At 38.7% G+C, this 13,424-nt stretch overlaps 1 protein-coding gene across 1 annotated transcript in view; it reads left to right on the top strand.

The window, feature by feature from the left end:
• The window catches only part of INO80C (INO80 complex subunit C), a 49,141-nt gene that overhangs the window by 19,859 nt on the left and 15,858 nt on the right, over positions 1 to 13,424 (top strand). The window contains exon 2 of the mRNA XM_065399970.1: positions 10,285 to 10,413. Coding sequence (XP_065256042.1) covers positions 10,285 to 10,413 — 129 coding nt within the window. The remainder of the gene's footprint in view (positions 1 to 10,284; positions 10,414 to 13,424) is intronic.

The raw sequence follows: 13,424 nt of genomic DNA, 5'->3' as shown, positions 1-13,424 counted from the left end.
CTGGCTGGTTGCAGTTTATAAGAATATTGTTCGGCCATGTACTTAGTACCCATTGCCAGCCTCTACCCACTGCCATGTACTTAGTACCCACTGCTGCCCTCTACTTCAGAGGTGGCTACACTTATGAGGTTCTTTATTAATTTAGTACACTTCTACCCCGATATACCGCGACCCGATATAACACGAATTCGGATATAACGCGGTAAAGCAGCGCTCCGGGGGGGCGGGGCTGCGCACTCCGGCGGATTAAAGCAAGTTTGATATAACGCGGTTTCACCTATAATGCAATAAGATTTTTTGGCTCCCGAGGACAGCATTATATCAGGGTAGAGGTGTATATAATGTTCTTCAGTATCCTTCAGAACAAAACTTGCTGTATAAATGCAGTATTTTCTCCTGGTATGTTAACAGTCTCAAGCAGAGATCTCTGGTTCTCAGTTCTTTTCCTCACCCAAAATAAGCACATGAAATCCTTTGATCCTCTTGAAAGGAGAGTGCTCTTAAAAAGCCAATGTATGCCAGAAGTCTGAAAAAGAAAAGGTTGGGGGAATTGCATCAGGTTTCCTTTTCCAATAGGGAGGAAGGAGAAATCTTTTCTGCTGAACCCAAGAACCAGTAACATTCAACCAGCTGGGGAAGACTTGTTTTGTCTGTGCATTATTATTTATTTGTATTACTGTAGTACCTAAGAGCCCTAGTAATGGACCAGGACCCCATGCTACTGAATAAATCTTTAGAGTTATCCCCTTTTCTGTCACAAAAATGAATAGCTGGTGTTAATCTTGACTCTCAGGAGGGAGTGCTTCTATCCCATCCTGATGCTGTTACTGAGACTTCAGTGCATTTGTTTTGTGGAATCAACTATTCTAAATTTTCCTACCACCAACATTGCAAAGCTATCATTTTATCTAAGAATAAAGCCCATCTAATTGTGACAAACTCGCCTCCACATCATCTCCAGTGACATATAGTGCTAATTTTCCTCTTTTGGAGTATTGGTGCTCAACTTTTCAGTATCTGAAGTCACTTCACCACTCAGAGTTAAAGGAATTAAATATTCAGAAAGCAAAAAAATCTGTAGCAAGCTTGTTATAAAGTGAGAGCTAATATATTAAAACAGCTTAATAAATGTTACAGTATGATTAGTATTAGTTGGTATTCAGGGAAATATCTGACATTCAAAGTCTATTCCCTGTTTTGAGAAGTCCGCTGCAATCGTTGTTGCTACCACCCAGTGACATTCTTTGGTGGTGTATTTCAATGTGCATTTTTCAGTTACCTTAATTTGCTACCAGTGAAAATACAGATTTAACCCATCCCTCAGTTTTTAATTACCATGTTGCTCCCTGGCCAGTTACTATTATCGTTATATTGTAATCAGGATGTCACAGGATGTTATGCAATCCTGTAAAGAATGTGACAAGTTGAGTATCACAGCTTTGAAGTGTAACCTATACTCCAAAGATGCTATAGATAACACTGCTCTACAGCCAAAATGCTTCTGAAATAAATGTAGTCAAACTTTACTAATTCTGGGTCACTGAGAACGAAAATGATGCTTAAAATTGTTGATTGGCTCTAGTTTTCAAGATATGCTATTGGGTCAGTATATACGACCCTTGACTTGGGAATGGCGGAGGATAAGTGAGTTATAAAGGGAAGGGATCTCAATTTAAACCAGAAATGACTAAAATACATCGTTGACTGGATCTATGAATAAACCTATGACTGGGTTTGGACAGTACTTGCTTTTTAGGCAAAACAATGAATGATGCAATCTGAAGCTGGTATTGCGTCATACATGATATGAATTGCATCATGTTATTCCTAGAAGTCATGGATGATGCAATCATAACGAAGCTTACATCACTCTGCTGAACAAATTGCCCTATATCAGCTCTAGAAATCATACAGTGTCGTGCTCTCTTATTTGTCAGTGTTTGATTTTGCAAAGGGACACATTTCGGTTTAGCCAAAGTGAGCAGAGATGCCTCGTACTTGTGTGAACAGTGCGGATAACTTCTGCTATGTTTGTGGTGAAGTGACTTTTGCATCACAAAAGCGCAGTATAACCACTATGGTTAAGGAAGCCTATCACCTTTATTTTGGCTGCAAAATTGGAGATCAGGACGAGAGGTGGGCCCCACACATATGCTGCAACACTTGTGCAACGAATCTTCGCCAGTGGTTGAACAGGAAAAGGAAATCTATGCCTTTTGCAGTGCCAATGATTTGGAGAGAGCCAACAGATCATACCAGCAATTGTTACTTCTGCATGGTGTCTCCAGTTGGGAAAGGTGTGTCAAAGAAGAAAAAGTGGACTGTGCATTATCCAAACATTCCATCAGCTATACGCCCAGTACCCCACGGAGAAGGACTGCCGGTTCCTGATGCACCAGAATCATTCTCACTTGAGTCAGACGAGGAAGAGGAAGAGGATGAAACTTCTGGTCCTGAACCATCAATGTCACAGGATCCACATTTTCTCCCATCCTCCTCCTCTGAACCACACCTCATAACACAAGGTGAACTGAATGACCTTGTCAGGGATTTGGAACTACCCAAGAGTAAGGCAGAGCTGTTGGGCTCCAGACTACAGCAGTGGAATCTCCTGGCAGGTGATGTTAGGGTTTCCATGTTCCGTGACCGTCAAAAGGATCTTGTCCCATTCTTCTTCATGGAAGGTGATCTTGTAGCCTGCAACAACATCGATGGTGTGATGGCAGCCCTCAACATCGTTCACGATCCAGATGAGTGGAGACTGTTCATTGATTCATCGAAGACGAGTCTTAAAGCTGTTTTACTGCAGAATGGCAATGTTTTGCCATCAATTCCAGTTGGTCATGCAGTCCATATGAAGGAAACCTATGACAACATGAAACAACTTTTGAGGTGCATAAACTATGACCAACATCAGTGGCAGCTTTGTGGCGATTTGAAGGTTGTTGCTCTCTTGCTTGGTCTGCAGACTGGATACACAAAGAACTGCTGTTTTCTCTGCCAATGGGATAGTCGTGCAAGAGATTCCCACTACATCAAGAAAGATTGGCCACTCCGACAGTCATTGGAGCCTGGGAGGAAAAGTATTCAGCATCCACCACTTGTTGAATCAAGGAAGATTTTGTTACCACCCTTACACATCAAGCTGGGTCTGATGAAGAACTTTGTCAAGGTCATTGACAAAACACAAGCAGCTTTCAAGTACCTCCGTGGAAAATTTCCAAGGTTAAGTGAAGCTAAGATAAAGGAAGGTGTCTTTGTTGGTCCTCAGATTCGTGAACTTCTTCGAGATGATGCATTTGACCATGCGCTGCGTAGCAAGGAAAAGACGGAATGGAAAGCCTTCCAGTTAGTGGCAATAAATTTTCTCAGAAACAAGAAGGCAGACAACTACAGGTTGTTGGTGGAAAACCTCCTCAAGGCATAGAAAAGCCTTGGTTGCAACAGGTCACTAGAGATACATTTTTTGCACTCTCATCTAGATTTTTTTCCACCGAACTGCGGAGCGGTGAGCGGCGAGCGATTTCACCAGGACATTGCAACAATGGAGAAACGCTATCAGGGCAAATGGAGCCCATCAATGCTTGCAGACTATTGCTGGACAGTGACAAGAGATGCTCCATTTAATGAATACAAGAGACAAGCCAAGAAGCGCCGAGTAGACACTGAATAGGACTAAACTATGTATATAATAGTTTTTTGCCTTTTGTTTCATAATAAATTTTATTTATATAACCCTTTTGCTGATTTTTAAAGTGTTACATAAACAGGACAGGTGAAATATTATCATGTAAAGCAACCATAAACACATGAAAAGACCTAGGTTTACAATTTATGATTAAAACTCTACTATCTATACAATATACATAGACATAAAATGTAAAAACTTAAATATCTTAGAAACAGTAGCCAATCAGTTGTTTTAATTGTCATATTTGAATTCAGCACATCAAAATACATAATAAATAGCACATTTTATCTCTGTAGCAGACGACTTCTCAAAAATTGTTGACCAGTGTAATCAAATGGCTCACAGGAAGTGGACAATATCGAGTCAAGAATTGCTGAAAACAAAATCAATGAACTTCAGAATTCCAGTGCAGAATTTCCTGATTGAAAGAGAAGTATTGGAGTCAGCTATCTAAAAACTACTGTAATAACCAAAGAGACAAGGTGGGTGAGATAATATCTTTTATTGGACCAGCTTCTGTTGATGAGAGAGACAAGCTTTTGAGCCATAGGGTGGCTTATCTCTCTTGCCAACAGAAGTTGGTCCAATAAAAAATATTACCTCATCCGCCTTGTCTCTCTAATATCCTGGGACTGACACGGCTACAGCTATACCGCATACAGTAATAACCAAAGACAGATTATCAACCCTTCATTATACAGAGGTCAGAGACAAGTCTGCCCTCTGCAGGCCCAATCATGAGCTCACTGAAGTCTGTGGCAATTTTGCCATTGCTTTCTAGGGCCTGATCCAGCATCAAAGCTCCTTTACTGTTCATGCTGGTTGTCTACATGAGGCAAAATCATAATACTCAAAGTATTACACAATAAGAACTATTATGAAAACAAAAATACTATATAGAAGATTTTTATTTATAACTGAAGTACTCAACATAAGATCTATGGTAAAAATTGGCTAAAAATAATGTTTATAGTATTTTTTTTCTTCATAAACAGTTCCCATCTCTTTCTTTCTTCTTATAGAGTTTAATATTAGGTCAAAGTTTCACAAACAAAACTTTGATTTGATTTGGAATTTTTATCCTCAAGTACTCCCATTTGGAATTGCAGTTTTTGAGGTACTGTTTGGAACAGCCAGCAGAAGGGGGCATAAGATCAGATAAATTACCTACAATAGTGTATACATGCAGTTTCTTTCCAATCCCTATCACCAATTTCCTTGTGTTAGCAGTAGGATGCCAGCATTGAATGGGTGTGATAGCTGTTGCTGTAAAAAAACAAAAACAAAAAACACCTTTAAATATTTATTTCACAAAATACTACAATAATGTTGAAACCAAATTATAAAACACAAACTAAATGTAGTCCAAATGGGTTGGGAAATGACATTGTCAGCATAAATCAGTTATTCCAATATGGAATTTTCATCCCCTTTTTAAAAGTTAGAGAATTATGTAGTTTCACTGAAGAAATACTTAAAATGCAGACAAGCAATTTCACAGCAAACTAATTAGACTTGGAACTCAGTCCTCCCCCCCCCCCCAACCCACATTGCTGATTCCACCTCAAAACAGCCAAAACAAAGAGTTGTGCTTCCATGTTCTACAAGTTTCTGCTGTCCTCTCCCAAAATTAAACCAGATGGATGAAGAAATCTTTGGGGATGAGATGTGAAATATAATACATCAGAGGCAGGGAATCTGGAACAAAATATGTAGAAAATGAATAAATCTATCAAAACCTAGGACTGAAACTAATGTGCCAGTAGGCAGCTTTCCCAGCCTGCTCTACCAGTACAATCCAGATGTTATCTAGAGTCCAAACTAGACTCATTCCTGGGGTTTGGCTTTATTAACAAAGAAACCAACATTAAGGTAGCAAAACTCAGCTCAGATCTGCTCCCCAGACTTGTCTGCTTCTGTGGCCCATTTGTTGGGAGTGCTCTGCCTATGCCAGAGGCCCTCTTCGTCCAGACTCTTACCTCTCCTTTATCCAAGAGGGGTAGTTATTCACCTTCCTCACTGGGCAGCAGTCCATCCCTATTCATCAAAGCACTCAAACCATAATTAAGTCCCACCAAATAAGGATGGATTTAAGCATGTGCTTAAATGCTCTGCTGAACTGGGGCCCAAGTCAGAAAAACCTACCTAATCCTTTCCCAGCAGGATCAACATCTGCTAATGTTAGGTTGTTTCAGGCAAACACTGTCAGCCTATTACAATATTATTTTTTATTATATTTATGACAAAGTACTTGCTATTTTTAGGTTATTATAGTCCAAATGCTGGGTGAATAGTGAAGTAAACTGGGGAGAAGGTGTGAATTTAGCCACTGGGTGATATAGGGTTAGCAGCACACATTGAGCAGGATCTCTCTCTTTGAGATATACACTTCCTCATTGTGCTGATGGAAAACCTGGACATCTAATGAAACAGACTGAAAGGAGCTTTATGAGAACCAAGCCCACTCTTAATTCTGGTTTTACTAACATTAGAAAGTGAGCAATTAATTTCTTTACTGCCCCAAACTCTAAATCCAAACAGAGCTACACCACTGAGAGACTTGTTTCACAAATGTTAGAATGGGAGAGGATACCTTTACTGAGCACTAATTATCCTTTGAGGTTTTTCAGGTTCTTAGCAGTGGTTTGTTCTTGTTTATCATTATCTTATTCAATATCAAGTTGCATAGGTATTATAATAGAAAAACAGGATCATATTAGTTAAAATTAATTTGAATGTTTATTTCGCCTCTTGAAACTTAAAAAAATAGTCTGAAACAATAAGTGATGTTTGTGATTTAAATCACTGACATTTTGAAGCACATTTTGAAACAATTTTTAGAATTGTTGAAAATATTTGACTTCGTAGTTAAAATGCTGAGGATTTTAAGTCAGAATTTATACTGAAAAGGGAGCTGAAAGGCTTTCTAGTTAGAGGAATTCAGGTGATAGTAGCGTAGACAATTTTTCTAAGAATGTAACCTATTCTGGAAACGGTATTTCAATGAAACTCCTTTACATTCTTCCAGAAAGACAAGAACATTACATTAAATACCCCTCTTCCATCCCAGTACTGCTGTAAGTTAAAGTTTTAATACAAGCAATGATGACTGTTCATTGTATGAGATTGTCATGTCTTGCAAGCATGTTTTTATCTCACAGTTACCGGGACTTTAGGTTTTGATCATCATTCTCAGTCTAGCTTGCTGTAGCATTAGTTAGTCTGATACTAAAAACCTGTAATTTCTTAAGGGTTTGATCCTGCAAACGTGCTGGGTGTAGTATTTGCAACTGTGAGTGAAAATCCCATTTATGTCAACCACTAGACCCAATAGTGTTTGTAATATTAGGCCCAATTCCCTGATTCTGCAATTGAAGTCAAGCAGGTGAACTCCTGTGTTCATGTAGAGAGCCCCACTGAATCCAATGGGGCTCTGCCCAGATCTGGTTGCAGAATCAGGGCTTATGTTTGTAATAATACCCTCTTTCCTCCATCTGATGTCCTCTGAATATTTTTAATTGCTTTGACTTTAAATATTGGACCAGTGCTTATTATGTTTAGATTATATTATTCAAAATGACTTTGTTTCAGTTTCCTTTGATTTTATTTTTAAACATAGTTAAATGCTCAAAATTGAAAGCGTTTCACTTGACCTAAAACAGTTTTTTTGAGATTTTTCAGATATGCCAGCAAACTGAAACATCAATTATTTATGCAGCTCTAACTATAATCCACTAACAAAAACATACAAAATTGAAAGAAAACAGGAGTTTGTTAAAAGAGTGCTGACTCCTTCAGTTAAAGACTTTGCAGTGACACAAAATGACAGATAAAAGATGCTGTTGCAGGATATTAATTATTTATTCATCAAAAATCATTTTGTATCTTCAGTCCCAGCTTTCTGAAGAAAAACTCTAGAGTAATGCTTACTCCTTAAACCTGAAATACTAGCTTCTAAAATTATGTGCTGAGAGTATAAATACTTGTAAGAATATGGCATTGTTTTTGGCCAACGTAAGAAAGAGAGATTGAGACCTAGCAACTCACTAGCATTACCAATTAAGGACTGAGAGGACTGGGACTCATTCTCTTCACTGCTCCATAAATACACATAAAAGCTTGTGCTTTTCTCTTCTGTTTCTGGATTAATTCCTCTCCAATGACATAGTCCTAGTCTATTAGTGCAGTGGTTCTCAAAGCCGGTCCGCCGCTTGTTCAGGGAAAGCCCCTGGCGGGCCGGGCCGGTTTGTTTATCTGCCGCGTCCGCAGGTTCGGCTGATCGGGGCTCCTACTGGCCGCGGTTTGCCGCTCCGGGCCAATGGGAGCTGCGGGAAGCGGCGTGGGCCGGGGGATGTGCTGGCCGCCCTTCCTGCAGCCCCCATTGTCCTGGAGCGGCGAACCATGGCCAGTGGGAGCCGCGATCGGACTAACCTGTGGACGCAGCAGGTAAACAAACCAGCCCGGCCCACCAAGGGATTTCCCTGAACAAGCGGCGGACCGGCTTTGAGAACCACTGTATTAGTGGTTCTACTTGCACTGTCCTTAGTGGGGGCAGAACTGGGTTTAGGCCATGGACTTTAATGGAAGTAGAATTGACATTGTAATGATATTTCCAGTTCTACAGGTTCATCAACTGAGACCTTGTGTAATTTTGAAAAATAAAATGTCATAAATGTTGAATTTTTAATTTCATTAGAATATTTAATTTCAGTGTTACTTGTTGAATGCATTTTTACTCAACATGCTCAGATTTTTCTTTCATGAATCTGTTTGATTGATTAGTTAAATAGACTAAAGACGTAAGTTCCTAACTCTTAAAAACTTACATTGGGTCTGTGTCATATTACAACTGTGAAAAATATAGACATTCGAACAATCAGTAATAAAGATATTACAGTCCTTTGATTTATGTTGTTATAGAAGAATTCTGAAAATATCATGGATTGACTGAGTAACCAACAAAAAAGTATGGGACATGATTGGAACTCAGCAAACAATAGTCAGAAATCTTAAGAAAAGAATTATTTGATTTGCACGGCATATTTTAAGAGGTTCAGCCGGCAATGCGTGTTTATGGGGAGTGGAAGGGCAAGTTGATGGCAGAAAAACATACGGCAAAAAAAGATCTTGGACGAATGATGTGGTATCCTGGGTGGATAAAAGGGATTATTCATCCACAAAGAACTTAGCAGATCATTGTACAGAATGGGCTACCATGGTTGCAAACCTCCAGGAAAGGAGATGCCACAAAAGAAGCAGGGAAAGAAAAAAAAAAAATCCATCACTGACAGTGAGTGATATATTTCCCCAAATAAGTGTGCCACTTGCAGAGTTAGGTCCTAAGCTTGTAATTGCTTATGCATGTGGTTGTCTAAGCATGCAACTAAGCCCTTCGTAATTACATGCATAAAGATTTGCTGGATCACAGCCTGATATATATATATATATATATATATATATATATATATATATATATATATTATTTTCTAGGTGCATTTGTGTAATTCACTAACACTAATGAGCCTTGCATACCATCTAAAAGAACATGTATCGACATGGAATGTCTTGCAATGTATGTCTTCTATGGAAGGAGTTTTTATAGTCTGAGCACAATCAGCGTATGGGCAAGATATGGAAATACTTGTCAGCCTGTTCTATAAGTGCTGTTAGCTTTTTACCTAGTCCTTTTGGTCTTCAAGAAAGAAGATTTAGGGAGTGAAATGCTGGGACCATTAAAGCTAGTAGCAAATTCCCACTGATTTCAATATGGCCAGAATTTCACCTAGGAATTTTTGTGTATTTATTATTTGCTATATTTCTGTCACTTGTGATACAGACTGAATAGAAACTTAACAGGGCACTGTCAAGATTAAAAAAAAAAAAAAAAAGCTATGTATCAGCCTTGTAAAATTATCACAAAAAGTGGCTAGCCTAAACACAAATTTCCTTGTTCTTATAATCATGACTTTAAAAAAAAAAAAACATGCCCATCCCCTTTCTTCCCCTGCTCCCCCAAAACTAAATTCATATCCAGTGGGCATGTGGAATTTTGCAAGGCTCATATATTTTTGAACGGATGCAAAGGTCTTTAATTAGTTTTTTCTCAGTCCTTACTTGGATATGATTCCCACTGACGTCAGAAATAGAGGAAAAGTTTATTTAGAACCTCTGGAATAAGCCCACTGTAAGTTCTGAAGTTCTTTCCTGTGTTGATATTGACACTTTATTAATACCAAACATTCTGAAACAAATATTATGTACTTTTGTCCATTTATGTGCTCTCTTCCCGTTTATTCAGGTTGTTTTCAGTGACATTAAAACAAAACCGATGGCATTTCTATTTAGTAGACTTTGGTAACCCCTGTCCCCTCTGCCTTTCTCCCAATTTTAATCTTTTTAGCTACCAAATTTTAAGTATTGGTCCTTATTTGCCTGACAGTGTCCCCTTTAATGCTACATCTACTAATGGCAGGTAACATTTTCAAAGTTTAAAAAAGGCTTACTTCCCAAGAAATGGATTAAAAAGTTATTGTTCACAAAGAAAACTGTTCACTTTCTTTTAAATATATTCAGATTAACAAATAAGCAATGAGAGTGTGTTTGTTCTGCAGAGTGTAGGTGCAGAGACCATGAATGAAAATAAATTTATGACTGTGGATCCCAATACCGGGCCAATGGAAGCCGCCATCAAACCATTGCCATTTAAGGATCCAAACTTCATTGTAAGTATTTTAACAATTAGAAATTCTCGAACTTTAAATGAAATAGTAACTAAGATACTATATTACTACATTGCTAATATTCCTACTAACAAAGTAAGATTAGGAGCCACATCAAGGGTCCATATCATACCATCAATTTTAAAGAAATTCAGCTTCAAAATCCATGCCAGGATATGGCCAAAGTGTGCATTAAATTACAGAACATGAAAATGACACTAGTTCAGAGGCAACACTTCTTATATTCAGTCCTGACCCAACGCCAAAAAAGCACTGCTGCTAGATCAAGGTACCTGTAATGTTTTTATGGTCTGGTATCTCGCAAGCCACCAAGGTTAGAAATGAACAATTTATACCATTGTAAATCTGGGAATCCAATCCGTTCAAGTGCATGAGGCATTTGTTCCTAAGCCCAGTCAGGTTGCAAAATAATGGGACTAAACATCAATCATGTCGTTAGTGATTGCCATTATGCTCCCCCTCAGTAATTTCATTTCCAACATAATGTTAGCGGCCATTCTCTCAATTATTAGAGCTAGAAACAAATACTTACTACTCTCTAAAATCTTGGCATTCCAGCTTTCAAGTGGTGGAAACTCTAGCAATTTGTGAAGTACAGGCTGCTAAAATAACGTCAGAATTAAATTGTGGATAGAAGCATAGCAAGATGATAATAGCTAATAATGTGATTGTGGTAGGGTTTTTGTTTGTTTTGTTTTAATATCTGCTATCTTGCTACTTGCTGGGGCTCAGACCCCGTTGGCAGACTCTACCAAATGTTCTTTGGACCAGTAACCTTTTCAGAGTGCTAGTCCTAAACCATTGCTCAAAAAGAAAGATTTGATCCTTGTAATTTAATTCTGTATGAATCAGATGCAACCATCCCACAGAATAAAGCCTGAGTACTCAGGCTTTGTGTAGTTTGCTAAGCAGGGGTTTGGCAGGGGTATGAAATTTGCCCCAGTCTCTCAGGCTCTGCATTTAGACCACTATAGCCTTTGCTCCTCTGAACTCTCCTCTAAGCACCAGCCTCTTTGGATTGCATGGTTTATGCAGAAGCCTCTCACGTGCCCAGAGCCTCTCCACATAGCTTGAGTACAGGATTTGGGTAGTGCAGATGCATTGTGCTGGCCCTCCATGTCTCAGGTGAATTTCACCACGTCTGAATTGAAACTGCTGATATCCACAGGCATGAAATCTGAGGTATGTACAGAATCTAGTACCACTGTTGCAGAATTAGTTGTAAAATTGTACTGAAAACTACCACAGAATTGTCTCACACTTGAAACACAAATTAATCAGAGGGAAATTCTAGGAGCTTATTCTGAACTCACATCTCCATGAGCTGCGATTAACAATTCTGCTGACCTTTAAAATAATTTTATCTTAATTTAATCTCATTGCGAAGAAAATAAAGTCAAATAACTTTTAAAAGTATGCCAAAAACTGAGAAACTTTTAGTTCGCTGTACAAGAGAGAATTTTTGGTTGCAAATTTAAAAATAAAAAGCAGGAAGGAAGAAGTTGCCCATTAATTGTTAATCCCCAAATATCTGGATTTAAGTCCTGATGCTGCAGGGTGCTGTGCAACTGAATGGATCAAAGGGTTGATAATGGGATCTAGAGCCTTTCTCCCATAAGTCACCAGCTCACATGCAGCTGAGTTAATTTGCACTTGAGAGTTGTTGCCATTTGATTGCTATCATGTAAGATGAGACTCACTCCAGGTCCTAGCAGACTTAAGTTCATATCAGTATAGTTGTTGGCAGTCTCTGCAGGAAGATCCAGGATAGAGAGTACTTTTCTGTATCACTCATTCAAACTCCTAGAGGTGATCCCTCCAGAACAAATTGGAGGCACATTCATAGAACAGTACAGAGAGCCTTGTACTATCTTTGCCACTACTGTACCTTTCCTGTCAATAAAGCTATCAGCCCAATACCTTTTACAAGAAATACACAAGTGCATTAGGCCCAAATCCTGCGTTTGGGTCTCTGTGGGTAGGCCTAGGAAGAAAACCCTGTCAATTTCTAAGGCACCCCATACAGGTGTAAGGATCCATCTGCATAGATCCACAGGCAGGATCAGGGCCTTCTCAAGCCTATAGCACTGAAATTGTGCTGATCTTGCTTATGTAAATCCAATTTATAGCACTTTCCGGCTATTTAAGTAAAGTATAATCAGCAAGTATCGTTGTTACACCACCCATCCCCGTTGGTATTTTTAAACATTTGGAAACGCTCTCAGTCCCATTCTCAATCCCTCGATCTGTTCAGATGCCAGAAGGTGCAGAGCACCTTGCAACATCAGGCCTTAAATCCAGATATTTAAATCTTGCTTTAGTGGATTTAAAAGCAAAATATACCATGAAAAAAAAAGATAGTGTTCTGTTTTTTCTTCCTTTTATTAAAGCAAAAATAAACATATTCTTCACAGTGTAATAATTAGTGTATTTCCAGTTTGGTTGAGTCTTGCCCCTGGCTTTAGATCACGTCATAAGTGCCAGCAATAGGCCAAATAGATAACTTTAAACGTGATGAGGTAGGGGAAAAATCCATGTAATGAATCTGAATTACAAATGTGTTGGGATGGAAATGGCTGTGGTATCTGTCAATAGTCTCTCTCTTTCAGTGCTATCTAGGTTACCATGGTGTTACTCATATAACTAAATGTTCCATCCAATTTCCATTTTGGATAGTCATTGCCCCCCCCCCCCCCCCCCAAAAAAAAGTTCATGAGCATCCTCCCTGAATACAGTATCTTACAGTCAGCTCTATGGAAAAATCTTTTAACAGTGAATCCTATTCATCTACTTTACCATTCCCACCTCCTCCCATTCTCAAGCACTTTACACGCCAATTTATAAAATACAGCCAAAATGTGTTTGCAGAACTTTGTGAGAGTTTTGATAAGGCTGATGTGGTAGGTAGTAATTATTAACAGAGATAACACTTCTAGCTATAAGAATTTTTTTTTTTTGAAGTAAAACTGAGAAGCTGAGTCCTTTCATCGTTT

Source organism: Emys orbicularis, chromosome 2, assembly GCF_028017835.1.
Source record: "Emys orbicularis isolate rEmyOrb1 chromosome 2, rEmyOrb1.hap1, whole genome shotgun sequence".
In the NCBI taxonomy this organism is placed as follows: Eukaryota; Metazoa; Chordata; order Testudines; family Emydidae; genus Emys; species Emys orbicularis.
This window is presented reverse-complemented; position numbering and strand designations above follow the sequence as displayed.